The sequence below is a fragment of the Amphiprion ocellaris genome, chromosome 1 (genome assembly GCF_022539595.1).
Source record: "Amphiprion ocellaris isolate individual 3 ecotype Okinawa chromosome 1, ASM2253959v1, whole genome shotgun sequence".
Lineage (NCBI taxonomy): Eukaryota > Metazoa > Chordata > Actinopteri > Pomacentridae > Amphiprion > Amphiprion ocellaris.
The window spans coordinates 24,635,820-24,662,510 of NC_072766.1; the positions used below are offsets into that span (position 1 = coordinate 24,635,820).

At 39.1% G+C, this 26,691-nt stretch overlaps 1 protein-coding gene across 7 annotated transcripts in view; it reads right to left on the reverse strand.

Moving 5' to 3' along the window:
• The window catches only part of ntrk3b (neurotrophic tyrosine kinase, receptor, type 3b), a 224,984-nt gene that overhangs the window by 184,250 nt on the left and 14,043 nt on the right, over positions 1 to 26,691 (reverse strand). For all 7 annotated transcript variants that reach the window (XM_035942507.2, XM_035942506.2, XM_055011935.1 and 4 more), the window contains exon 2: positions 2,345 to 2,419. In XM_035942507.2, the coding sequence (XP_035798400.1) occupies positions 2,345 to 2,419 (75 nt within the window). The remainder of the gene's footprint in view (positions 1 to 2,344; positions 2,420 to 26,691) is intronic.

A 26,691-nucleotide genomic window follows, 5' to 3' on the forward strand; every position in this document is an offset into this window, starting at 1 on the left:
TCAGGGCTGTCTGACCAAGAAGCAGAATGATGGAGTGCTGCATCAGATGACCTCCCACAATCACCCAACCCAAACCGTACTGGGCTGGTTTAGAATAAGTTTAACCACAAGGTGAAGGAAAAACAGCCAACAAATGTTCAGCATATGAGGGAACTCCTTCAAGACTGTGGGAAAATATCCATGTGACGACCTCATGAAGCTGGTTGGAGAGGGTGATGAGCTTGCAAAGACGTCATCAAAGCAAAATGTGGCAACTTCAAAGAATCTATTATACAAAACGTATTTTTGCATGGTTTGCACTTTCTTCTTACTACAAAATCTAAACGTGTCAGAATTTTGATATCTTCCGAATTGTGGAAAATATTTAAAATAATCTTTTTTGTACAAATGTTTGACTGGTACTGAATGTTATCACAATGGCGCACCAAAATAACAGGGATATGTGGTGATATTCCACATAGACAGATGGATGAGAAACTAAAGGGAAAACCTCCTACAGTGAGTAGATCTGGTGGCTTTGTTATGGTGTAGGGGAGCATTTTGCTGCTATGGTTTGTCAGTTTGCCCCTTAGAGGGAAGAGTTACTGAAAATCAATACAAAATGTTTGAGTGGTCTAAGTAATCCAATGATGAATTATTTCTATCCTGATGGAGTGGCCTCTCCCGGCTTGATCCCATCCATAGGGCACAAAGGGTCACTGAATGGCTTAATGAATATGAATATGATGTCTGTCATTTGGTGTGGCCTTCATAGTCACCAAAATCTCATCCCAACCGAACACCTATGGGAAATTTTGGACCATAGTATTAGACATCTTTAAAAAGAATGCTGTCCATTTCTCTAGCAGAGTTCCTGAGAGTTGGAGAAATAAAGGAGCACTGAAGCTGTTCTGTTGGTACATAGTGGCCCAACACCGTGTTGTCCTTTAATTTGTTACCCATCTTGTATGTACATACATTCAAATCCAATCCAAATGTTTATTTACCTACAATTTAAAATATGCTCAAACAAAAGTACTAATAATCCTTCTGAAAAAATTTGCTAAAAGTTACAGTGCTCAGTATACAACATAGATTGTAAGGTAAAACACATAAAATCAACTGTGTGACACTGCTGTACACTTATGCTAGAACAAATTAGTGTCAGCTTGCTAAGGACAGCACTGCAGTCTAATATTAGCATTTCAACTGCAAACGTTTGCATGATCTTTCATAAATGAGATGTGAACATGAAAATATGAGCCTACAACCATTAGCAATAATATTATATTTAGAGAAATGTGAAGATAATCAGTTGTCTTCCTTACAGAATGTAGCAGTGGTAGGGAATACAATCAGCTTGTTATTCTGCAGAGGTACAGTTATATAACATATTAAAAAAGTCAGTGCATTTTAATTAATCATTGCACCTTTTTTTCACTTTATTCAAATAAAGATGGTGATGATGGGGTCAAATGTAAAATGAGGTGATGGAAGATATCCTAGAGTAACTTCTTTTTCCCTCGCTACTCTCTCCACACAGCTAACAGCCCCTCAAGGCAGCATCACAACAGCCCCTGTGAAGGCTCGACTTCAGCCGGGGAGGAGCTCGTGTCCCCAGACAAGGCAGCAGGAGAGAGGCAGTGGTAATGAGAAAAATGCTAATTTAGTGGTGGAGATATTGCACTTGGCCTCCCTGATGAGGGATCAAGGGGATCAGGGAAGAGGCCAGCTCTGACTTTGGAGGGCAAAGGAGAATATGGTTCTCTGCAGAGAGGAAAAAAAAAAGTTAAGAGGAAGAGGAGGTGGGCAGGCAGCAGCAGAGAAGGAAGTGGAAGGGGTTAGAGAAATGTAAAGGATGTGGCCTCATAGCGCATGGTTGCAAAGCAGCAAAAGAGCATAACATTGCTTTAAGAAGTGAAGACATGAGAATAAAAAAAAAAAAAAAAAATTACAACGCTACAGCAGGGACTCCTAATTCAATTTTCCCTGCTGCTTTTTAGCATTATTTGATCAGTGGCTAAGCAATGCAGAGGGAATGTTCCACCAGCGTGTGACTGTCGAGAATTAAAAGCTTGTTTAAACATCAGCTTGTGTTAGGATCAGAATCACACCCTTCACTCTCTCTTTGCTTCTTCAGAGGAGTGTGGGACATTAAATCCAGATGCTGCAACTTGCGTTCAGGGATGAATTACTGTTCTTATCTCTAGGACAAAACCATTGGCCTCTGTGCAGTAAGCAGGCAGGCAACCTGATTAACAGCAGCACTACTGTCCTTTTCCAGATCTGCAACACAGCAGGACTGAAATACAGTGAGTGAAGTGTCGTCCCCATCCCCCTGCCAGATAACAGCATCAACACTCACAGTCTCTGAAGTCCAGTGTAGAGCTCCATATCGACGTCTCTCAGAGTCTGCAATCCTGTCCAGTTCTCTATGTGTCTGCAAACAGAAAGAAAGAGAATAGCAAATGAGACATTCTTGTTCATCCGAGGAGAAAAGAAAACAAACCAGGAGACATGACAGGAGAAACCTCTTTTTTTTTTATAAGTCCCAAGTTGCAAATTAACTGGCTGTGTGTTGTCAAAAGTTTTTGAATCCATATTCATTTAAACTGCAATTATTGGAACAGTTCTGACAGAGCGCTCTCTGCTGCCCTCTGATAGATTTAATTGCCAAGAGGCAGCTTCTGAAGCTTAATCTATGTGAGGGGAAGTGTGAGGGGGACAGACCAAATAAACACTGCAGATGACTTTACTTCTGCTAATACTATCAGACTCCCAGGGAAAACTCTGTCTATGTGCCGGGATAAAAGAAATGAAGCTGGCTCCTTTAAATTAGCTTCAGGAAAATGAGCATTTATAAATGATTTGTTTGTTTGATGGTTTGGAAATGAAACAGGCAACGCACATCGGGCACATGGGTTTCAATTAAGTTGGGGAAATGAGGAGATGTAGCAGAGGACATGGCAAAGGCTTTATTACTTTGTTTTCGAGAAGCAAAAATATGATTAGCAGCTCATGGGAACTTTGTCCTAAATGTCAAATTTCAAATCAATGCAACCAAACAATCAGTGAGACACACACAGAGGTTTTTTTTTTTTTTTTTTACATGGCAGGATGACAGCTATCCTGACCTATATACCTGCACAGGGAAACACGTACCAATCTGCAAGCTAAGCCATAGACTTCTTGCATCTTTGGTTCTGTGATCAGATAGCAGCTTGTATTTTATGACAACAGCAGGAAAATAACATTCTTGATATTGGTTTTGGGAAAACTTGTGCATCCGATGTACTATGATAAGGCAACATCTGAGACTTTCTGTTTATTCGAGCCCTGCGCTCGGGGGCGCATCACCCATGTTTTGTGGCGAGGAGGAAACAGGTCTGCCAAATGTAGCCAGCACTGTTGGAAACCCCACAGCACACAACTTTATTGCTGGCTACTGGGCTGTCGGTTACTTTATGAAGGCTGCCAGGTGGGAGCAGTTAGCAGTATGAGAACATGAGTGACGCAGTTTCTGGATGTTTTTCCTGTAAATGAGTTGAAGCATTTCGATTAAATACCTGTAATTTTGATGGTAATGTGAGCTGAAGCAATCAATGCAAACAAAACCGGATTTGTGCAAGTGAACCGCAATGCTTTTACATGGAGTCTCTTCACTTAAGATCAAACCCATCTGCTTTCACACTAACTTACCGATGTTCTGATCCCCATTTGTTTGTATCATCAACATCACCTGTTCTGCTTGTTTCCAGGTAACAGCACTGGTGTCATTTAGGACCCATTTACATCTGTCATTTCAAGTGCTTTGCACTGTAAGAAAAAACTAACTTTTTCTAAATGGGTTACATGCAACAGCTCCACAGCACAAGGTGGTGATAATCCAACTCGCTAGCTTGGCCATTGAAAACTGACATGGCGGTAAACACTACGCATATCAATATGGTAGTAACCTGTCAATCACAAGGTAACCCTGCCCTAAAGCATACCTTCTTTATCATCTATTTTATTGTAAATCAGACTGTAATTTACAAAATGATCATCATGCTGTATCCACAAAGTCTTGAAACTAGCAGTTGAGCCCATCAACTCATTAGAAAACTGTTAACGGAGGTAACAGATGAAGGAAGAAGTAGGGTCATTTTCTCAAAGACTTTTGTGCCCTCACACTTCTTCTTGCAAACAGAGGAGTCTCCCCCTGCTGGCTGTTAGAAAGAATGCAGGTTTAAGCCACTTCTCCATTGGTTTCACTTTTCAGATCAGGAATCTACACTCATCTTTCATAAACATTCTTATAAAAAGTCTATGCTAAACCCCAAGGAACAAGGCCGGGATGTGCAGAGATTTTTTTAGTGGGTACTGTTACTACAACTTCTGCCTCCATCAGCTGATGAAACCAGCCTTATGTGCTAATTCACATGCTCTATCAAAGGTGTGGAAGTATGTTGAAATGTGGCCAAAGTTGTTTTTTTTTTTCCATGTGTGCCAGTGAGCAACTTTCTTAAGAAATACTTGGGTGTCATCTTCAGACACCGCATCCAGTTCTCTTGAACACATCCATGACAATAATAGCCCTACCACTCATAAACTAATGTAACCGTGTGGATGAATTTCTTCGATAAGCTATGATGTTCTATTTCATGCTGCTTTGTCACCCACACAGATCATTCTGCAGTCACACCTGTCAAGGATCAGAAAAATAATCAAAGGGCTTGGAGCGCCTTCTTTAAGAGTGAACAGTGTGTGTGGAAACTACTGGAGCCACTTTCTCCTGTCACTTTAACGAGACAAGGAGAACAAAGGCCAGTTTCAGTTTAATAATAAAAGGCACTTCCACATACCACTTACTGATGTGTACATATGCGTATAGGATCCAGATCCAATTACAGTTTTTCAACACCTGGCTAGATTTCAGTCTGTTTCAAATAGTTGAATGCATTACAATTAGCTTTTTTAATTTCACACGGCAGTATTCTAGTGTAAATGGGGAGCTCAGCTATAAGAACAAAGGCAAAAATATCAATAGGCTGAAATAATGGGTTTTGGGTGCAGTAAAGGGTGCTAATAAACACAGCTTATGCTACTAGTGTTACATAGGGCTGCTCGTGCTGCAGACAGTCACTTATTCACAGATACAATCATACAAACATTCATGCTGTCACTGCAGAGCCACCAAAAGCTGACCACTGTGAGAGCAAATGAAACGAAACCATGTGGCAGCTATAACTGCTTCACACCGGCAGAGTCACACTGCTGATGTTGAGATTAGAGCTGAACTGGGGACAGCTGATTCTGAAGGCAGGGAGCTGAGTCATTAATGTGACCCGCAAGCAGAAAAGACGGATTCCCCTCGGGAGGCTTTGGTTGTTCACAGAACTGCTGTGTTGCCCAAGAGACAGGTGGAGAGGGCAGGATCAGAGGACGGTAAGTCCACACATGGACCCCTATGTGCTGTAAGGTTTGGGCCTCCTCAAAAGAGGAGCTATGCTCAGTTATCTTTCACAAACCGAGTGCACATGGAGCATATTTCGACTGGCAGAAACATTTTTTTTAAAAATGTAGTAATAATTTAATTTGCTTATCTGTTGATGTTCTATGGGTAAATCAATATTTAATAATTCAGGTTTTGATTTGAATGTTTAATCATTTTGTAGGAGTTATTTATGAGCCCAGTTGTTTTAGATAAACTATTTTTCTACTCATTGCACAGGCAGTAGCGGCATCCTCAGTACAATAAATTTGAATCTCTGAAAAAGCGTACATACATTTCTGAATATCTTAGCCTTTTTACTTGAATGACAGCAGCAGTCAAATGTGGATTACACATTTGTTCAAATCAAAGAAGCCAGGCTCCGAAGAGCTTCTCATCATAATCAGGAATGTTTGACTTTCTCAGTCTCCATAGATGTTCAGTGAGGTGAAGGTCAGGTGACTGTAGAGGAAAGTCCATGACAGGCAGCACTTCTTGGTCTTCCCTTGTCCTTGAAATGCATTTGGGATCATTATTATGCAGCAGTATGAATTCTTCTCCACACAGAGGTTGGAGCATGTTTCTGAAGAACGAAGTGCTACTTCTCCTGTTCAGCATGGAGTCAATTCAACTTCAGAGCAGCAAAACGTGCCTACACTTCCATATTCCCAACAGCATGTTCCACTGTGGACTTGATCCACTGCAGTACCATCCTGTCTCCTCTTTTTCTCCTCAGATACACCCTTCTGTTACTGCCACCCATATCAAACTGGGATTCATCAGTAAATAGATTTTTTTTCCTCCCATTTATCCACTGTGAAATGTTGTTTAGCCCACCCCAGGAGTTTGACCTTATTTCCCCTCTTGAGAATTGTTTTAGAGATGCTTCACGTCCTCCGAGATCATTACTACAGAGTCTTCTTTTGACAGGATATTTGCTGACTGAGTCGTGCATTCTTTATTTAGCAATTCCTGAAACTGTGATGAAGTTCCTTTTGTAATCTCTCAGTGAACAAAATTTTCTGAGAGAAAATCTTTAGTCTAGTCATGATTTGACACTGAGAAAGCCCTTCTGTGCTTAGAAAAACAATTTCAGTTGGGATACTGTCATTTACTTCTGATGCTTGATTGTTTCCCAATGCTACTTAATGAGCAATGTTCTGCTGAAAACTTGATGCACAGCAGTACATATAGTAGTACTGACAACAGGTGAACAGTGGCTGCAGGGTTATTTGAACAAACCTCTGATGATTTGATCAGATCCACTTGAGTATGATGGGTTTCAACCTTTTGTACAAGACCACTTATCCATCACAGTTTGACCTCGAAATAGTGCAAAATCTTAACTATTCTTCATTTTATTGTAACCTTTTGTGTGTTTAAATGCTTCTAAACCCTCAAGCTTTCTCATTTTCAATTTCAAAGTGATCTCAGAGTTTTGGACCCCACTTTATAAGACTGTCAGAGAATACAGTCGATAGCAGTCAAAAGTTGATAATTTTAATAAAAAGCTGTAATGAAAAATATAAAAATGACTATTTTAATAGCTATAAAGATTCAGTGAAGAGTTCATTTACAAAGTTTAGTGGATGAAAGAGAGTATTGTTGGTTTGGGCAAAAAAACTAAGTAGAACCTAAAGACACAGTTTAGAGAAATCTTGGCATGCTACAAATGCTTAATGTCACTACTTTCTTTACTTGAGCTTACTCATCGTACTGACTGATGAATTAGCTTTAAAGGCCCCATGTGGTGAAAATCCATTGTCACCGTCTTTTGCAGCTAGATGGTCTCCCAGCTGTGAAAATTGTAATGCTGGGACAACCAAAAATAGTGGCAACTTTGAACGCGATTTGAAACTAATATACAGGGACTGGTAGGTTACTGTGTAGCCTGCAACATAAACTCTGCTGATGTTCACACCTGTTCACTCCTTCCCTCTTTATGCTCATATATACTGCATATTAATACAGCCAAATTCCTATTTAAGCTGCTCTCATTTACAGAATTTCCTGCAATCCATTGTACACATTACTTAATAGCCAACAGTCACTTCAAAGACAATTCCAAAATTGCAGCTGTGAATTCTGCTTCATTTCTACATAAAATGACCACACCAATAAAATGTTAGAGGCAATAGAAAGTCTTGCTCTTATTCATGTCTGTGTCAGTTGCTGTGTGGTCAGCTGTTTCACTTTATGCTGTCAATCACAGATCCAGAGAGTTTTCTTCCTGAAGGGGGCGTTAACAACAGCAGAATTTAACATTACAGATACAACCCATTTAAAACAGGGCTAATACTGTCATGGTGAAGTCAACCATCTCTGTGATCTATTGAGGTATAAAATTCAAAGACACATTTTGGGAACATGGGGAACATCTATTATTTTCCTAGAAAAAAGGAACAACATGGGACCTTTAAAGCCTGTTTTGCCTAAAAATATATGGAAGACTGTGACATTTTCAGGCAGTGTGTAAATTATAATCATTATTTTATTTTTCCATAACTACAAAGAAAACACTGCAAGTAAAAGTTCTAATGTGCAGACCTGAAACTCCTATATGATTCTAGCAGCTGTATTTATCACACTTGTTCAAGCTAATTTGATGCACTGAAACAGTTTGACAGTTTTAGAAAATTTCTGCACTCACTGGGAACATCTATAGAGGTGGAATTTGACATCTTCAGTGATTAAATACAAAATATAACCAGCTTGCATCAAACAGACATAATTTCAGCAATATAATATTGTAAAATACTGGCGTGATATGAAAGAGAAAATATAATCTATGCGAGTACCACACGTTTTCGTCTGTGACACGACTTTATGCTCCGTGGTATAATTTTGCACTCTCTACATTTTCATCAAGCTGCTGTCAGTGAACAGCAGAGAGGAAGCAGGCAGCACCTCCCTATGGACCTGAGCACGTTGTCTGCTCAGAACCTGTGATTGTCCATGGCACACTGAATATGCATGTGGATTAGGCTGCTGTGAAAAAATATGGATATGAATAACAAAGATGCTGTGATGATACAGGGGCATTCAATCTCACTCGTGTTATTCCCACATCCTAGGAGGATGCATGAAGAAAATGGTGCCAAAATAAAATCAGCATAATTCAAAAAGTAGCGGAGATACTAATGTTTTACATTTCAGGCACTGGAGTAGGCACTCTCATCCTGACTTACAATGAGTCAGACAGTGCAATCATTCAAATCGCTACTTTGTCAAAATGAATATTACACACAAAAAAGAAGATCTAAGCAAAAGGAATGTTTTTCTTGACAACATGATTAGAATTAAAGTCTGCTTGCTTCTATTTGTCTCCTGTCTCTTATCTGTCTTTAAATTATTTGTTCTCTGTATAGTATTTCAAGATCCTGTTTTCTGAAAGTGGTTTCTACATAAATTTGCCATGACACGGCCTGATTAATAGCTGTTGTGTACAAAGGAAATGAGCAGGATAGTATCAGAACAAACTGTACAGGCGGATCCACCAGCTTGCTCGCTAGCATACAAGCCTCTGAAATTACAGCCACCTTCCATCTGCTTTAGAAAATGGCCTCCAACAAAGTACAATCTGAACTGGGTGGCAGGGTGGTTTGGTGCTTGAGGAGAACACCCTGGAACCAAACAGTAACAGATTCGATCTCAGCAACAGCCATCTGTTGTGCTGAAGTGGCCCTGGGCTACGCACTGAACCCCTACCTGCTATCTTGTCCTGAGATTCTGTGAAACCCAGAAAAACACAACCAAGAAAAAAAAATGTTTTTCATTTCTTAATAGGTAAACACAACAAATTACACTACAGAGGCCCAAACTGGGAGAAAAGAGGGATTTGAATATCACAAACTCTGTTAGGATGAAAACAAGAACTCTCTGCTCTCCTTTAGCAGCTGCTATTGATGCATAGAAGGTTATTAATGACAGAACTATTGAGACCTAATCTCAGCTGTAATTACTTTGCCTTTGAGGGATGGAGTACAAGGATGGACAGATTTTTAAGTGCGTAACAAGTTTTGAGTGATGATAATATTTGGGGACATTTTAATTTTGAGCAAAGAGTACCACTTTATTTTGCTTAGCTATGCTGATATACACTTTATAGTTTTGTCTATTTCTTCTTTGTCAGCAGGGTTCAACAAACAAACTAAAATTTATTGGAATTGATGTGGAAGTAAAGTAACAGAGTGGTGTTCGACTATGTCCTCTTCACGATACATTTCAGAATGACATCTAGTTCAGAATGAAGTTTTACAGATTGACATGTGATTGGATTGTTTCCTACTGTCATTGTGTATCATCAGGACCCCCATAAATCAGATTCACTTATATCTGTATCTCCATGTTCTCTGGTGGCATAAAGAGCAAACAAATATAATCTGTAGTGATTACGTGCCTTAACAATAGGGTATCTCTGCAGCCCATATATTGATCGTAATAACAATGACGAGCTGGTCGAGAAACAAATGAAAATGAAGTTTCTTATACAGTAATTTTCTGTGCTGACTAACGTCTGACAAAGTCGCCTCAAACTGCTTTTAACTGTGTGATTGATCAGCTTGTTGCCTGTGAAGTTCATAGAACAGTTCTAGAAAAAGTCTAGCTTATTTATTGCAAAATCACAGATTAACATTCAACTGTTGTTAGTTCATTTTCCTTCACACCAGAAATGAACCACACTTGGAAGTGGATCAAGGCTGAGTTCAACTGTCAGCTTTATCATCAGCTCAAACAAACAGAACTGACTGACAAAACAGACCACAGTTTGCTCCAAAGGAACCCAACAATTTAGGTTTGAAAACACCCTTAAAGACTGCGGAAAACATTCTACAGACATCAACATATGGGTGTGCCTACGTAAAGCAGTAAAAAATAGGGTTTTTTTTAAGCCACTTGGGGAAAAGATGTATTTTTGTTACAGGTACTCAGATACTACAAGCTTCAGCTCAGTGTTCACTGTGTAATAGATTTGAAATATTTGACAGAGTATTAACATGAGATCTACCAAAAGTGTGACTGTCACAGAGGGATGATGACATGAATTTGTAAAACCGATGATCCAACAGTTTAAACTCTGGGTCAGATGCACTGCAGGTGTCATTATTTAGTAATAAGACTGGGATTATATCAGTCTTTCTACAGTGTGCAGATATAGTATACGTTGATCAATCGGCAGCATAAACAACCCCTGAAAGTTTGAATCTGCTCAATGAAATTAAATTGAATCACAGCATCAGTCTCATTATTCAATTCGCATTTTAATAGCCACACTTTGTAAATCGTCAATTGCAGCCCTTCCAATTTGTTCATTGCCTTGTTTCAAATTGCAGTTTTGATTTGAAATAGATTAATTGAACAACCTTACTTGGGGGCAGCAGAACAAGCTGTACAAACAACACTGATATATGCTTATATCAAGCTGATAAAGCCAACATGCTGCCTAAACAGTTACCTATTTACATATCCAGCAGACAGGGAGCAACATTAGTATTCACTTACTCCCCTTTAATCTGTCTCCTTTGTTTTGGTCTCCACCAACTCCTAAGGGAAATATGTGGATCTCCAGCAACTAAATGCTCCAGTATGTTCACCAGTTAGTCGCTAAGTTTGTCTGTCTGCTGTGTGATGCTCGGAAGGAAGCCTTTTCAGATGTTTGTAGGGCTTTAATGCTGGAAATGAGATTAATAGGAGCAGTGAAGCTGAAACTGTGGGATGTAAAAAACAATAAGCTGAAAGATGCTAAAATGCTTTGCAGAGCTGTGGGAAACTGCAAAGCTAGGTGATCATTCTTTGTAGCTCTATCAATACATGAGTCCCCATTTAAATCACACCCACCATTAAATCCATTGTTAAATAAAAATATCTACAAGTCCAGCTTTAAATCTTCTTTGGCGTCACCAAGTGGTATTGCCACTGATGAGTTTCTGTATTCTAGGAGACCTTGGGTAAGGCATTTCCTATCTACTACAAATAATGTGTTAGTTTGTTGCAGTGTGAGGTTTTAATGGGCAGCAACAGGAGATATGTCAGTCAGTCTTTGTTAATCAATAGGATTAGAAACAGCTCTTTAGCTGCAGGGCTGTGCAAACCCATGCCTGTAACATGAAGATGTGTGACGTGGTGTGTTTGTATAAAAAATGATTTTGTTGCTGCACTCTGACTGAAGCATTCTCTCAGCTGAAATGTGTGATAATACAAAAACAAGATACATGAGGCTCTCAACAGCACAAACACCAAATAGCCTGTTTCTTGGTAATCTCCTCTGATTCTTCCCATTGTTTCCAATACCGCTGTCTGTCTGTGATTTACGACTTTGTTGGGATGATCTACAATGCTCGTGCCACCGCCTTAATGGGAAAATGTTTAATAAAATAGAATGTCTCTGGTGTGTTCCTGGGATATTGATCTACATTCTGCCTCCCTCTCTGTTTTCATAGAGGGAAAGCAGCACTCTTCTATAGCCCAAACACTTCAGAGTGGTGAAGTAGCACTCCTCTAGATTAAAGCACACGCCTAACATCAATCAGATAACCTGTTTTTTTTCTCTTTTATGCGTGACTCATAAGTGTTTGCGAGCTGCATTGTAAAGATGGGAAACACATCGTAAGGACACGGAGGAAGCAGAGATGATGAAAAATAGAAGAAAAGGAAGCTATTTCCTAAAACATTTAATGGAACTGGGAGCCTAAAAACAAGTCATCCTCTAAACCAGTCAGGGGCATCATTTGGCATTCAAGGCTTATGAACGAGAATCAAGTATTACAATTTCTCCATTTCGCTCATTGAGACAAACCCACGCCTGTTACATCTATGCAAATGAAATCACATGCACAGGCAGACAGATGCACCGGCTTCCCTCCTAACGTATGAGCCTATGAAATTATATCCACCTTCCATCTGTTGGTCAGAGTCTGAATTATGAAATGGCCTCCAACAACAGTATTAATATACAAAGCCAACTGGAGCGTACAGGGGACTTGTTTCCACCTTTATGTCTCCATAGAGGGTTGTTGCTTCATGTTCACACAGCCTGGGGCAGTTCGAGGGTCAGTGGAGAAGCAGGGCTGAGCTGTGAAGTCTTTCAATAAATCTGGAGTCACACAAGATCGATAAATATCAAAATGCAAACAAGTGATCAAATAAAACACTTATTACTTAAAACACAATTAACTTTCAAATAATCCAATAAAAACAGAATGAATTCTGCACCTAGCAAAATTATAATGTTTTTGTTGACAATGTGAGAGAGATTGTAGCTGAATCATGTGTTTATTACTGGTACTGTTGCACTGCACTGCATTACACTGAAATGCTTTTCTAATATTTTTCTTCCCCATGTTGGGTAGATAAAGCAATAAACATCTCTTATTATAACACGGTGGAGTACAGCACCTCTGCAAACCATAACCTCTGTAATAAGTATACAGTTAAATAAATTCTTGCATCAAAAATGTGAGCCATACTTTCATCTTTGTAATGACAGAATTTATGGCTGTAGAGTTTGTTGGATAGCATTAGATTTAACAGGTGTACTTCTATACAAAAAAACATATTGTAAACATTTTTGACAGATATTGGAATATCAGTCACAAATTTAGTGTGATTTCTTTTCCCACTGAAACAATAATAATTATGTAATTCTTATTTACGCATCTATCTGACGAGAATCGTCTCTTATGTGTTCAGTACATGAGTTTGATAATATTTAGATTAATTGCTCACCCCTTGTACCTAATAGCCACTGAAATCATTAAACTATATACCATCGTGTATATTATAGATTTTTTATTCTAAAGCTCTGGGGAATACTGAAAAAATTGAAGAAAAAGTTAATATAGGCTTCACTGAGAAGGCAAACATAAAAAGAATATCCATCCAGTTTTGAACAAATATTTCATCCATTCTCTATTTGAAATAAGAGCTAAAAAATGAGCGGTTATTATCAGCTTTCAATAATTGAGCAAACTCGCTCATGCTTGCAATGTATGGCTAAATTTAGCTCCATATTGAGGTACACCTACGGAGCTCCGTCATGCTGCGGTGCTTGCTCTTGTTTGTATTCTAGGAAAGGAGGCGAGTCAGTTGGACTGCAGGTCGGACTCATACCGAGCAGAGAACTGTGGCTGCCAGTGTCTTCAACACTTTACTGTGACCATCTACAGAGAAGACGAGGCGCCTGCTCATCTTTGTGAGACATTTTAATGTTCAGGATTTACTTTCTACACTCAGGCTGCACGTCCACATAAACACAGAATACTGGTGCACACGAAGTGCACTGCATGATGAAATCACCAAATGGAGTGAACACGTTTTAAAGCTTTTACAACGTATCTCTGAGTGAATTTAGCTGTCTCACATCATGTTTATTATCTTTATTTTAGGGGTCAAGATTACAGACTATCCAAACAGTGTGTACGCAATAGTACAATATCTATTTTAAACTCAGTTAAATTCAGGATTCATTTTAGTTGCACAAATATTTTTTAAGTGTGCCTGTGCCCACTGCAATCTTTGATATGTTAAAGACTGATAGACAGCATGAGGTCATTTTACACTGGAGAAGTTCAGTGCAGGTTGTGGTTTAACAGGACCGTAATCTCAGGAGTGCAGCAAAACAATGACAAATAGTAGTTACTGGAGGTAGGTCTCGGTCTATGAGCACATAGAACAATGGAGCTTTGCAGTGTTGGCCTATATGATTAATGTTAGTTTTTGTTTTGTTTTTTTAAGTTATTTTTTGGCTTTGTTGACAGGCAGTGAGAGAGAGACAGGAAAGCAGGGAGAAGAATGGTCAAAGAACCAGCAGCTAAAGGCCACGGACTGGATTCGAACTCATGGATGCTGCACTGGGGACTATAACCCCTGTTTTATGGGTCACCCGCTCAACCTGTTGAGCAACCGGGGCGCCCAAATTTTACATCGTCGATAGTGATTTTAGACAGACGGAGACAGCTCCTCAATAAAGACATCGAGAAAAAAAAATGTTGCTTATTGTCCTCTTAGAGTGCATCTAATCAGAGACAAGAAAAGCGGTTTTTCAGGGCAGCTCAAAAGTACACCCCTTGGAGTAGGCAGTTTTGTCTCCCACACTGTGAAGTCCTGCTGCCCTCTCTGCTACACGTACCTGTTAATGTTCACACAAAAGAGACATGAAAAAGACCATTTTCCACTACACAGATCATGCAATTTTAAGTCAACTGTGAAGAAACCTCTGCTGGAGGATTAACATCTTGTCTGCACCCATGTCATTCTAATGCTGGGGGTCCAAACACCAGAGCAAGACTCATTAGGTGGCCATTACACCTAAACACTTTGGTTCCTAGATTGGTGTTTTAGTAAAAACAAAAAGCCAAGTGTGATGAACAGTAACAGACTCATACATGGATTAAACTCCAAAATCATAAAGCTGTCAGATAAACGTGATGCAGTTACACACAGTGATGGACACTGACAAGCTTTAAGGAGTTGAGTACCAGCAGGTGGAGTAGATAAGGACCTCTACAACTCATTTTCCTCTGTAATTTCATCTGTGTGCTGGACACAAGACATAAAATGAGTATTCATGCTCAGTGACTCTTCAGTTAATAAATAAACATTAAAATTAACAAATGACTCAGTGTTCATGTGGCAGATAGAAACATCATGGAAATAAATGTGTCCAGTGCTCTTCCTCACCACACGTTTTACTGGGAAAATATGAAAACTCGGAAAATTGTGACAATTTGTCTCAATTACATTAACAGCAGAGAGTGTGAGCTGGAGAATATGATACCGATATAAAAGTGACAGGCAAAATTGATCAAATTACAGTTATATTAAAAATGATTCCCCCTGCATAGAAGCGATGGATTCAGCAGTAGGGATAAAGCCCAATTTTTCCAGCAACTGCAACTGAAAATCCATGAGAAAAGACAAATGAAGAAAGACGAAGAGAGAGAGACGGAGAGAAAGAGGGAGAGGTCTAACAAAGGGACTTTAGTTCAATACAAAGCGAAATGAAAAAATAGCAAGAATGAAATTTCGATTGATTGCTTTAGTTATCAGAGGTTTTTCAGGGTGTGATCCTCTAGGGGAAGAATGGCCTGAATTATGGCGCAATCAGCCAAACAGTTGCTTCTACTAAGTGCAGGTCTCTGCGGATCTTCCCGTTTAAACTGCAACACTAGTCTTTTTTTTAATGGAATATAAGATTGTGTGGGTAGATGCTGTGTACTGATCACAGTATTTAGTAAATCAAGCCTACCTACGCATTCTCCACTACCTTTACTACTCCTAACCTTACACCTGTCAATAACAATTTGAATGACAACAGCTTTTAGCAAGAGACTACTATAGCTTTTCATGATCTATATCTATTAATTCTTTCACACTTTTAGTTCTTTTTGTAAAACATTCTTCAACAGACCTTAACCTTAACCCTAACACTAACCCTAACCCATGTGTAAGTAGTGCAGGAATCAGCATCAGCTAGCCTATAGTATCTTAACTCCATTGTGCGAATTAATAAGCTGTGAAACCATGATAGTTAGTCATTAATATCAGGGACTCTGGAGATTGAAATATTTTTATTCACCCTCTGAAACTAAACTGTAATTGTAGCTCTAATCGGAGTGAAAATAACTGTCAGACACTTTACCGTTCAGTTCACTTTTTCTATGTGCGAGAGCTGTGCCATTCTGAAATCCTGCCAGAGCCATCAGAGTGTTTTAACGCTGCTAATATTCCCAGCCAGGATACCGTCCCAGTGGTGCCCCCAGACTGTTCTGTGTCACCGGTTTGCCGATCCAGCCTTGGGTGGAAACTCCCTAAGCCTCTGAGTGTCACTGCTCGCTACAGGCTCAGCCAATCCGCAGCAGAGATTTGGCAGGGCTAAACGTCGTGGGAGCATTGGTCCATGCTCTGAAAGGTATCAACGCTTCGCACATGACTAAGCTCAAGCATTTCTGCCCAAAATGAAAATGACTATAATTAGCGTGCCATTTTGCCAAGTGTCATCAGGCTATGATCCTCTCCGGATTCGGCTCCATACTGGAGACACGGAGCGGTAGCTCAGAAAGCAATGGATCTGCACATCAACGAATGTCACTTTCAACACTGTACACCTCCATCTGCGTGGGATAATAAGCGGAGCACTTTTACACTGTCCAATCACAGTTATCATTACACCATTAAATGCCTTCAGTCTTTAAAAACAGGCAATTTTCAAAGTGCAGTAGCGCACTTTAAGCAACCCCCACTGATAAATTCCAAAAAAATGAAGTGAAACATTTAGAGGAGTCAATCAAATTTGTTTTCATGGCAACAAACAACCTGAAGCAGCTGTAGCAATTTTTTTGGGCCACTTGGTGGAAGCACAACAAATTGAAAAACAAAGCCTTTCTGTCAGTTTTGCTTTATATAGAGTAACATTAGCGTCACTTTGGAGTCATCCGAAGAATGTAAATCCTATTCACTCCTATTCATCTCCACCAGCTCTTTGCTGAAGTCTCACTGATGACAGTTAAACGTACTGAGCAGGTAGTGTAGCAGACCGATGAAAGCTTTGCTGCTGACAATACCCTCATACGTGAAAAGTGAATTTTTAAGAATAGTGAGAATGAATCAAAGCATCAACCAAACAGTGAGTTTAAATGTTCTGTACTTGAAGGAAACTGCAAAATTGGATTATTATAGCTTTATACATTTTCAAAGACTCAAAAAAGTGCATCTTTAAGTCGCAGTTGCAGACGTATACAAAAAACTTCAACTGGTAAGTGTTATATTCAATTTTCAAATAGTAGAAATCTAATCTCGATATTGATTTGTGGAATTCCACAACAGAGGTTTTGCCACACTTGAATCAACACTTGAAAATAAAATAATGGGATCGATTTCAAGGAATGTGAACAAGGAGTGAACAAGGAGAATCATAGATGAGGTTAGGGTTCTGCGGCACAGCATTTTTTAAGGTTTACATCTGTCAGACAGAAAAACAAAACTTGAAAGAATGTGCCACATGAATAAATGAACATAACACCACAGAGGAAATTTTTAAAATATAAGCACAGGTAAGTAATAATTTTCAGCACAAAACACAATCACAATGGCCCGATAGTCGCAGGTTGGTTTTTACTGGTTCAAACGTACTGCCCATGGAAAAGAAGATAATGGAGGGTAGATTTTCCTATTCATGACTACAACAAAACCTTAGCATGACTCATGAGGCTTTCTGTTGCTGTCAGCAGTTATATCTCAACTTTTCTCAGAGCTCCACTGTCCTGCTGAGCATGATAGTGTTTAATCAAATAAGTGATCGTATAGTGCTGGACTTCTGCCAGATATGCCATACTGCATGCAAATGTGGTGGACCTTTAGCACAGAGATATGCAGTGTACTTCAATTACATCCCATCTGGACACATGCATAATTACTGGAATGATATAAAGTATGTCTGATTTTATTTAAACTTCCCATCTGCACGCACTAGACACAATCTTAAATAGTCCAGCTATGAAAGAATAGCATGGTTCTATTTTTTATCGTACAATAACTGGGTACTGCACAGTGAGGAAAGTAGGGAAGAGCAGAATAAAGTAGGACTGGCCTGGATAGCACATGTAAGAAAGGATAAGGTAACATGCAACAGCATATGAAATGGGATAAAGAATTGGAAAGGATAGGACAGACTACATTATAGTGTGGAATAGGATATTATAGCACAAGGTGGGGTAGAATAGGATAAAATAGAATGGGGTATAGTGTTGGATATAGGACCAGATAGAATACCATGGAAAGATCTTTTTTTTTTGATAGGATGAAGAAGGATTGGATGGGATAGGACAGGAAAGGATAGGATAGGGCTGGATTAATAGGATGCAATAAGACAGGATTTTTACCAGTATATAGAAATAGATAGAGGATAAAAAAAACAATAGGATGTGACAGGGGACAAGATAGGATACAATATAGGACACATACAGAAGTGGACAGGATGGGTAAGAATAAAGGATAGAATTTGATACTGGAGAATGGAATGGAAGGGAAAATGTTTTGGGATATATGATAGAACAGAATATGATAGGATATGATTGGATCGATGAATAAGAAAGGAAATAACAGAATAGGATTGCTGTTTTGAAGTCTTATGCTTGCTACTTTATGGTCACCATTTTGGAAGCAGAAGTCACCATATCTGGAGGACAGGGCAGATGAGAGAAGGAACAATGGGCTGGACTGATGGAGAACCTGAGGACACGGTGCCCACCCATCTGACTCCTGCTCTGCTATACGATCCATATGATCACTCCTGACCAGACATGTCAATCATGAACCTAAAGTCACACACTTTGAGGTCTTATTTCTATGTAATTATGGAATTCTTTTCAATGGACTCCTAGAATACTTATCAGAATGAGGGAATTGAACAAAAAAATAAATAAAAATCCAAATTACTTGTGGACAAAATTTAATTTTTTAGCTCATGATTTTTGAATCTCTGGCTCGCATCCCGGCCTGGGCTTGGGATCTTTCTGCATGGAATTCATATGATCTCCTTGTGCATGAGTGGGTTTTCATCCCACAGTACAAAAATATGCTCAGGTTAATTGGTAATTCTAAATTGTCCGTAGGTGTAAATGTGAGTGCGACAGACTAGCGACCTGTCCAGGGTGTCCCCTGCCATCACCCTAAATCAGCTGGGATATACTTTAGCCCCCCTGCGACCCTAATGAGGATTTAATGATGTATAGATAATGGATGGATGCATGATTTTTGAATGGAAGTCCATGGGAGCCAGAGCTTTTTTAGCTGAAGCTCCTAGTGGTGCTTACTGGAATTGCAAAATTAAACTATCACACTAGTTCTACTTTTTATACGCCCATCTTTATATTACAGTCTATGGTTATAATACAGTATGATAGAAGACAAGATAGGCTGGAACAAAAAAGACAAGATAGGGCAAGATAAAAAAGTAAAAAAGACAGGATAGGTCTGGAGAGGAAATTATATGGAGTGCTCCAAAGCAAAATCATGAGAGATAGTTTCCTTACAGTCACACTGGAAGATGTGGTCCTGCCACTGTAACATGAAGCTCAGCATTTTAAATTGACCAGCAAATTTCTGTCCTCCAACTGCCTCCTGTCTATGATTCACTTACGTGTTTGTACTCCATCTTTATGGACACCGTGTGCTACATTTAACAATCTTTCTGATTAAGTGGCTTTGAAACACAATCCTCCTGGTTATCTTATCAAACTCATTCCTCATTACTATAATATGAAGAGCAAAGAAAGGAAATGAAATGAAAGGAAGGGAATGGAAAAAAAACAAAAAGGCTCAATGCAAGGAGGTAGAAATTCAGAGGTGGAGAGAAAGAAAGATTTAGAGTACAGGCATATTGTGTGCTGAGCTGCATTTAAGGGGCTTTGATTATAGATTACGATGCCATCTGTTGAGAATGCTGGTCACACTGTACATGATAGGCAGCATATTTCATACGGGTTGAATTCACGCCCTGCTGCTGCTCCTGTTCACCTCAAGCAACAGTGAATAAAGACGTGTATCTGAAGGCCAGTGGTCCACAATGGGATAACTCCAGGATTGACAGCGGGACCACGGCATCAGGCTTACAGCATGAGGTGTGGATTAAATGTTCTGCGCACGTCCTTCATGGAGCTAGTCTCCTCCAATTTCAGGATATGATAAATCTGCAGCTGAGGGGCATCTCTCCTGGAGAATTCAATTAGGTAAGAAAAGAGAAGAGGATCACAGCGATATTAGAGAGCTGATTGGAGAGCTCCTCAGCCCTCCCAGTAATGAACTGCTCCATTCCTCCACCGTGACTAGATTGATTTGACTAGCCAAGCTCAGAGTTCACCCTCTTTTTAAAGTCATTCTAAAAAAGGCTGGGTGTCATTCTGGAGGGGAGAAGTTTGAAATTTACAATTGGATTGGAATATGAGTGGAGCTTTTGGACGGAGGGCTGAGGAATGAAGTGCCTGCCTGCTCCAGACACCTGCCAACATGTTGAGATAACCTTTAAGGGAAATCTGTGACCTTTTCAAACCTGGCAAGTCTTGACGGATCCTTTGTTGCCCAACGTGATCGATAACTCTGCTCTGTAATTACTTCACATCTCGATTATCACTTAAATGCACTCTGAATGGCACGTCCCTATATTTTGTCAGTTAAAATGGAAGCCATTCATGAATGTACCAAGTCAATTGCTGCTAAATAAACATTTGTGTAAAGTAAAATTACAAAAAAGTGTTTCCTCTTGGAAGCCAGCTCTTTACGTCTTGTGTACAGTTGCGGTTTCATAATGTATACATTCTACTCATGCCCACGTTCTCCATTTAAAGTTGAGATCAATTCACAGTCCTGAAAGTGAGTCTCAAGGATGTATCTAATCGTGCGGGTATAAATAATGTAATTAGTTCAAATAGGATCTGATAAGAACCTCTATTATGAGATTACGTGACAAAGGTGTAACTATTATCACAGTTATGAAACAGAGAAATTAACTAGGTTAAATTGGTCTGTCTTTCACACTTCTGATGTTTATCTCCATTCACTTGCATAGCTTTTGTCCTGGTACATTGAGGCCATGTCAACTGCCACAAACTATAAATAACACACTAACTATGGATATATACCTTATACAGCCCCACCTCAATGAAACCTAGCTATCACTTAAACCAGAAAAGGCCTACTGAATATTTTTTATTTAGACCCTAGCAAAGATAGGACCTCAGCTGGTTTGTAACCCAGCAGCTACGTCCAAACATTTTAGCATTCAAGGCACTGTCATCTGTTTCTGGAAGCCTAACTGTAGTCCATATTAAAGAATTCTCCAAGGTTCTACAACTTTGTCCATTCACAGTTCTGAATGCAAAAGTTCCATTTCGATAAATCCTGGACATTTAAGGACTCTAAAGCTATGAACTGACTCTCGCCTTCCTTATCCCAGCAGTCCCATCATCTAAGGAAAAAAAAAACTGTAATTTGGGTTGAGATACACTTCACTGCACTCCATCACACTGTGTCTCTATCTTCCAGTTTATAGTTTACAGCAAAAAACTGACATTTAAAGACCCTTTCGCTTCTCTGTTTACTTTTCATTTCTTCCTCTCACAGTTCTTTATCTTTGGCTGTTTTATCACCTATTGCTGTGTGGACGCTCTGACCGTTGTCCTCTTCATAATTGGTTGTTTGTTCCATTTGTGATCTGGAAAATAGTTGTTATTGCTGCCTTTTAATTGTCTCTGCATAAAATAGAGCAGCAGCCACAAGCATCGGATGCAAACCAGAACCGTGACTCTGGCTTTATTGCCACTTGGGTTAGGGTTTGATTTTCCACTGAATTTGTGATGAATTGTCTTAGTCTTCTGCTAAATGTTTATAGTCAGTAGCTACTTTTGCAGATCTTTCTGAAGTTATCCTTGGATCCCCTGAGGAGAATAATTGATTCATTATAATATCATAATTATTTGCCCCCACCCCACCCACCCACCCCCCTCACTTGCTTTGTAGGAGAAACTGAGCAAAAAAAAATTAATTGGACTACCTTATGCATGCCCTGTGGGCTGATCATAAGTCAGAGAACATTAACACATACAGTACTTTTAGCAACAACACTGAAATTGAGCAATCTAGCAGTAAACGCAAAGCTATCATTAAATGTAAATTTCAGCATTTTGATCTTAGCCTGAAACTCCGTACAAGATTAACTATTAAAGAGCGTTTTAGTTCCTATAACACACAGTAGTGATGACTTTATTACCAGTCTACACTACACATAACTGCACAGCAAATTTGAACAAATTATGGTGCAGTGGTAAAAGCTCTAACATTTAACTTAATGAATGTAGTTCAGCCAGTCTGCAAGACATTGCAATAATTGCCTAAAAATCTTAAAAGATAATAGAATCAGAATATTCATATGCATTACAGGTGCACTCATGACAAAGTTTACATCTACTGCAGGTGTAGACTGGCCATCTGGTGTGATACATGCAGTTCTTAGTGAGCTGGTTGACCTGCAGGGTCAGTCTTCAGCCTACAAACAGTGCTAACGTATGAAAAGGTGCAGGAAATGTGTGCTTCTGGTCTGCTCTACCCAGGTGTGAGCCTATATTTCTACCTTACATTCTACTAATTCATAAATCAGTGTGACACTGATGGACTGATTGTGTTGTAACAGCCTTTTGGAAATAACAGAATTATGTGTATATATGTAAAATGTCAGCAATATAAATGATGAAATCCAAGTTGCCTGAACTGTATGATCCATCAAACCAAACACTAGTTTTGTGCCTGTGACAAGAAGAAAACTCTTTTTATCTATATAATGTAGGACACACAATTTCCTGAACTGATAATATGAGTGTAATTACAGGGTTGGTACGATCATATATGTGAATTGTACCATATGTTAAAATCTTCCTATTTAATGTTCTAAAGAATAGGACAGTGTCTGTGGTTTCTCATTAATGTAGTCTCAGCAGAGCTTTCAGAGCTGTATTTTTATGCCAGTCCACTCCTGTCCTGATAGTGAAGCACATTTGTGTCAGCTCTTGCTTTTGAGACTTTTCATTTCTCATAAGAAGCGAGACAATCATCTCAACATGTGGGCTGCAGAGAGGATGTTTTTTTTTAAACACATCATACTCAGTATACAAGGTTTCTGTGCATAACAACTTTTTCAGACAGTTGATAAGATACCTCTCAAAAATTAGAGGTTCTATTCTTTTTCTTTCTCTCCTTCCATTTCATCTGAAACTAATCTTCAGTCATCTTAGTGGATTGTGATTAAAACCCTGCACTCGACTCTCACAGCTTCTTTTTGTCATTTTTTTTTTTTTAGAGCAAATTAAACTGAGCATAAGAGGATGGAGTGGATGAGAATACAATTCTGGTGGAAGAAAGAAGTCTGATGAGTTCATTGAATGCCTGCTTCAGACAGCACAATATCGGCATGAAAACAGAAAGACCTGAGAGACATGGGGACTGAAAATAGGCATCAGGAAAAACAGCTGGTCAATTTACCCTATTTCGTGTATCACCACTGAGCTGACGACAACTAATGCTGAATATTAGACACCTCTGAACGTTCCAACCAAACCTGTCAGAATGTTTGTTGCCTTCTGTTGTGTCATATGACAGTTTCTTTAATGTGAAATGCACAGAGCGTTCATCTGTGTAGAACATGGTGAAACCAAATATTAACTCTTGCCGCGGCCCACTGCCAGGTCCACAGTCAGTTTTTCATTCTTTTTGGGGATTTTTATGAACATAAGACAACCAGTATTATACGCACTGCTTCAGACATCACTGTTGTTGTCATTGTTTTCTTGTTTCCTTGGTCCCTGGCACCTAATATTCTAGGCTGTGAAAGAGGATGATACAATTGCTTGGGGAGCAACATATAGTCTGTCATATCTCTTGGTTAGCTCACCACAAGAACTTATGACTCTATTGTCTAAATATGGCAAAATCTAAATCAAATGTCATTTAGTCTAAACCTGACATAAGAGTCATTTGTTTATTAAAGAAGATATGTGCATCAGCTTAATTAGTCACAGTACAGGAGAGTAGAAAGTCATAGCAATGCTTAAAAAAAAAAAAAAAAAAACATCTAGGGATGCTTTAACCTCACAAGGACCTCAGTATAAATATGTAGACGTATATTAATTCAAAGGACATGAACATGGAAAACAATTTTACAATGATACACAGCCATGTTGCAGAGTGTCAGAAGCCCAGGGGCAAACAGAGTTCTTTTCCTGCAAATACCAGGAATCAAGCTTGAGGGAAATCAAAGCAAAAGGTTAAGCTGAATCATGTGTGTGACACTTCTCCACCTGAGTCCTCGTGCTAATTAGAGCTCCTGAAATTAGCATTTCCATGTTGACAGGAGGAATTCACACCTGCAGCAAAGGAATGAGGCTCAGAGCTGGAATTAGCCATGCTGATATTTAGCCAGGTGTCAAAATAACAACACTGTTTGTGCAAGAACACAGACACTGGTTAACAGGGCTGACAATGAGTGAAAGGGCCCTGTTTCTAGGAGTAAAATACAAGGAGGTGTAGGAGGAGAGATAAAACAGCACTATCATCCCCCCAAAACAATTACATCAAAGAATTTCAGTGTTCAAAGGTTTCATTTATTTAAATTTTCACCTTAAGGAGAGATGATTAAGATTAGAGGTGCAGCCAGACTTTATTTGCTGAGCAGAATACAGGTATTTTTGAAGCAGACTGTGCAAGTATGAGTAACTTACAATTTATACATGTTCTTCAACAAGGTGGCATTAAACCAATCAGTGTACAAGCAGCTGCTTTATTGCCGATTGTTCCACAGTTGGTGTTACCACTAGGCATGACTTTGTATGGAGCGCTGTTCATCAATACGAATATAATGTATGTTTATATAGATTATAATTCTGTCTTATCGGTGCCCTGCTAACCTGCACAGGAGAGTATTTAACTGAAAGTTTCAAAATATGACATCTGTCTACCTTCAAAGTCGTCTAGCAGTCCATAAATATCAGGAATTCTTGACTGATTTGCTCTCCAGCTAAGTGCATGTATTTAACAATTAAACTAAATAAAAACAAGAAAAGCACTCTGAGAATGCAGTACTCCGCTAAGGCTGCTCAGTCGTATGATTTGCGACGGATGAAATCTTTAAACGATTTGTGGCCCGCAGCGGTGAATTTGTAGTAGGATCGCAATCCTGTGATCGTCAGCAGGCAGCTGATAGGTAGTGTTCACTTGTAGTCGCTATCTCGCAATGATACAGAAATCTTTAACAATTCCGTGGATCCAGACTGTAATTCGCATCACTGCCAAAATCTAATCCTTTGGTCTTTCTGTCATTTCTGACCTTCCCAAAAAAAGTCATGTAAATCCATTAATTTGCTTTTTAGTAACGTTGCTAACAGACAGACAAACCAATGGCGATCGCCACATAAGTCGCTTTTGAACATCTGCCAAGGAACACGGGAAAAAAAAATACGGTCAATTTGTTTATGAAGAAAGAGATTCATGCTAATCATGTAGTTTGGCTTAGCATAAAGACCAGAAGAAAAACACCTGACAATTTTAAAACTTAAAACATACATTTTTTATTTTGGTTTAGTAATAATAATAATAATGATAAGTATTACAGGAAATGCAATTAAACCTTGTTCAATGTCTTATTACTAATTGGCCATAGCTTCACATTTACCTTGAGAATGACATTACGGTGCCTTCAGTGGGGGTCATGTTTACCATGTTTACTCAGTCCATATGAATGCTTCTGTTTAGTGATATTCACAAGCTTCTAAGTTGAAATTTTCTGAACCCACTGCATTTGCAATTTGTCTTAGTTGACATTTTCAGAAATGCCAGAGGCCACAGCAATTCATTTTTCAGCGGATGGTAAATAATATATTCCAATTTTAATTGTATGGAGTTTTCTTTGTAATTTTATGTGTGAGGAAAACGTGAATATTTCCAACAGCCTCATCTTTTCATTATACCTTTGCATGTCCTACATTATATTAACCATCCATAGCTTGCTAAATGGTTGGCCTCGGTGGTTGCTGTTGTCTAGCAGTACTGTTCTCACGACTTACAGCTGATGTTACAAGTATTTGATGCCTACAACTTCTTATGTTTGAATAATGAGCTCATGAGTTCCAGTTGAAGGTAGCATTAATGTTCCCGTCAAATATCCTCACACGAGAGCAAAGACTGGCGCCTTTAATTACAACGACTGAAGGGTTAATACGTTATACAGAACTATATCTGCCCTTCTCTTGAAAGTAGGAATAATTCTTTTTTTTTCATCTTAACTCACACCAAAATTCTTTCATTCAGCTATTAAAAAGTAATGACACTACGATAACAACTGCAAGCACTTAGGGCTGGTACCTGCACTGATGCTGTCAATAACAATTCAAAAAGGTGGACTAGATAATAGGTGCAATTGACACTGTCAGTGTTTGGCAGAAGAATCCTTTCATTACCACACAACACACAAAGACCTAAAAGCTACACCTCGACAATTCTATCTCTCTGGGCAAATCAATAACCATCAGCTTTCTCAAATTTAGCGAAATGTGTGCACAAAGGGAACTCTTGGAAGATTCTTGTTAAATTTTTCTCAAATTTGTCTTCTTGTGTTCTGTCTGCGATGTGAAATGCAATAACATCTAGTCCTCACATAGTACGGATCTCACACGAGTCTACAGTGTCAACCAATTACCTCC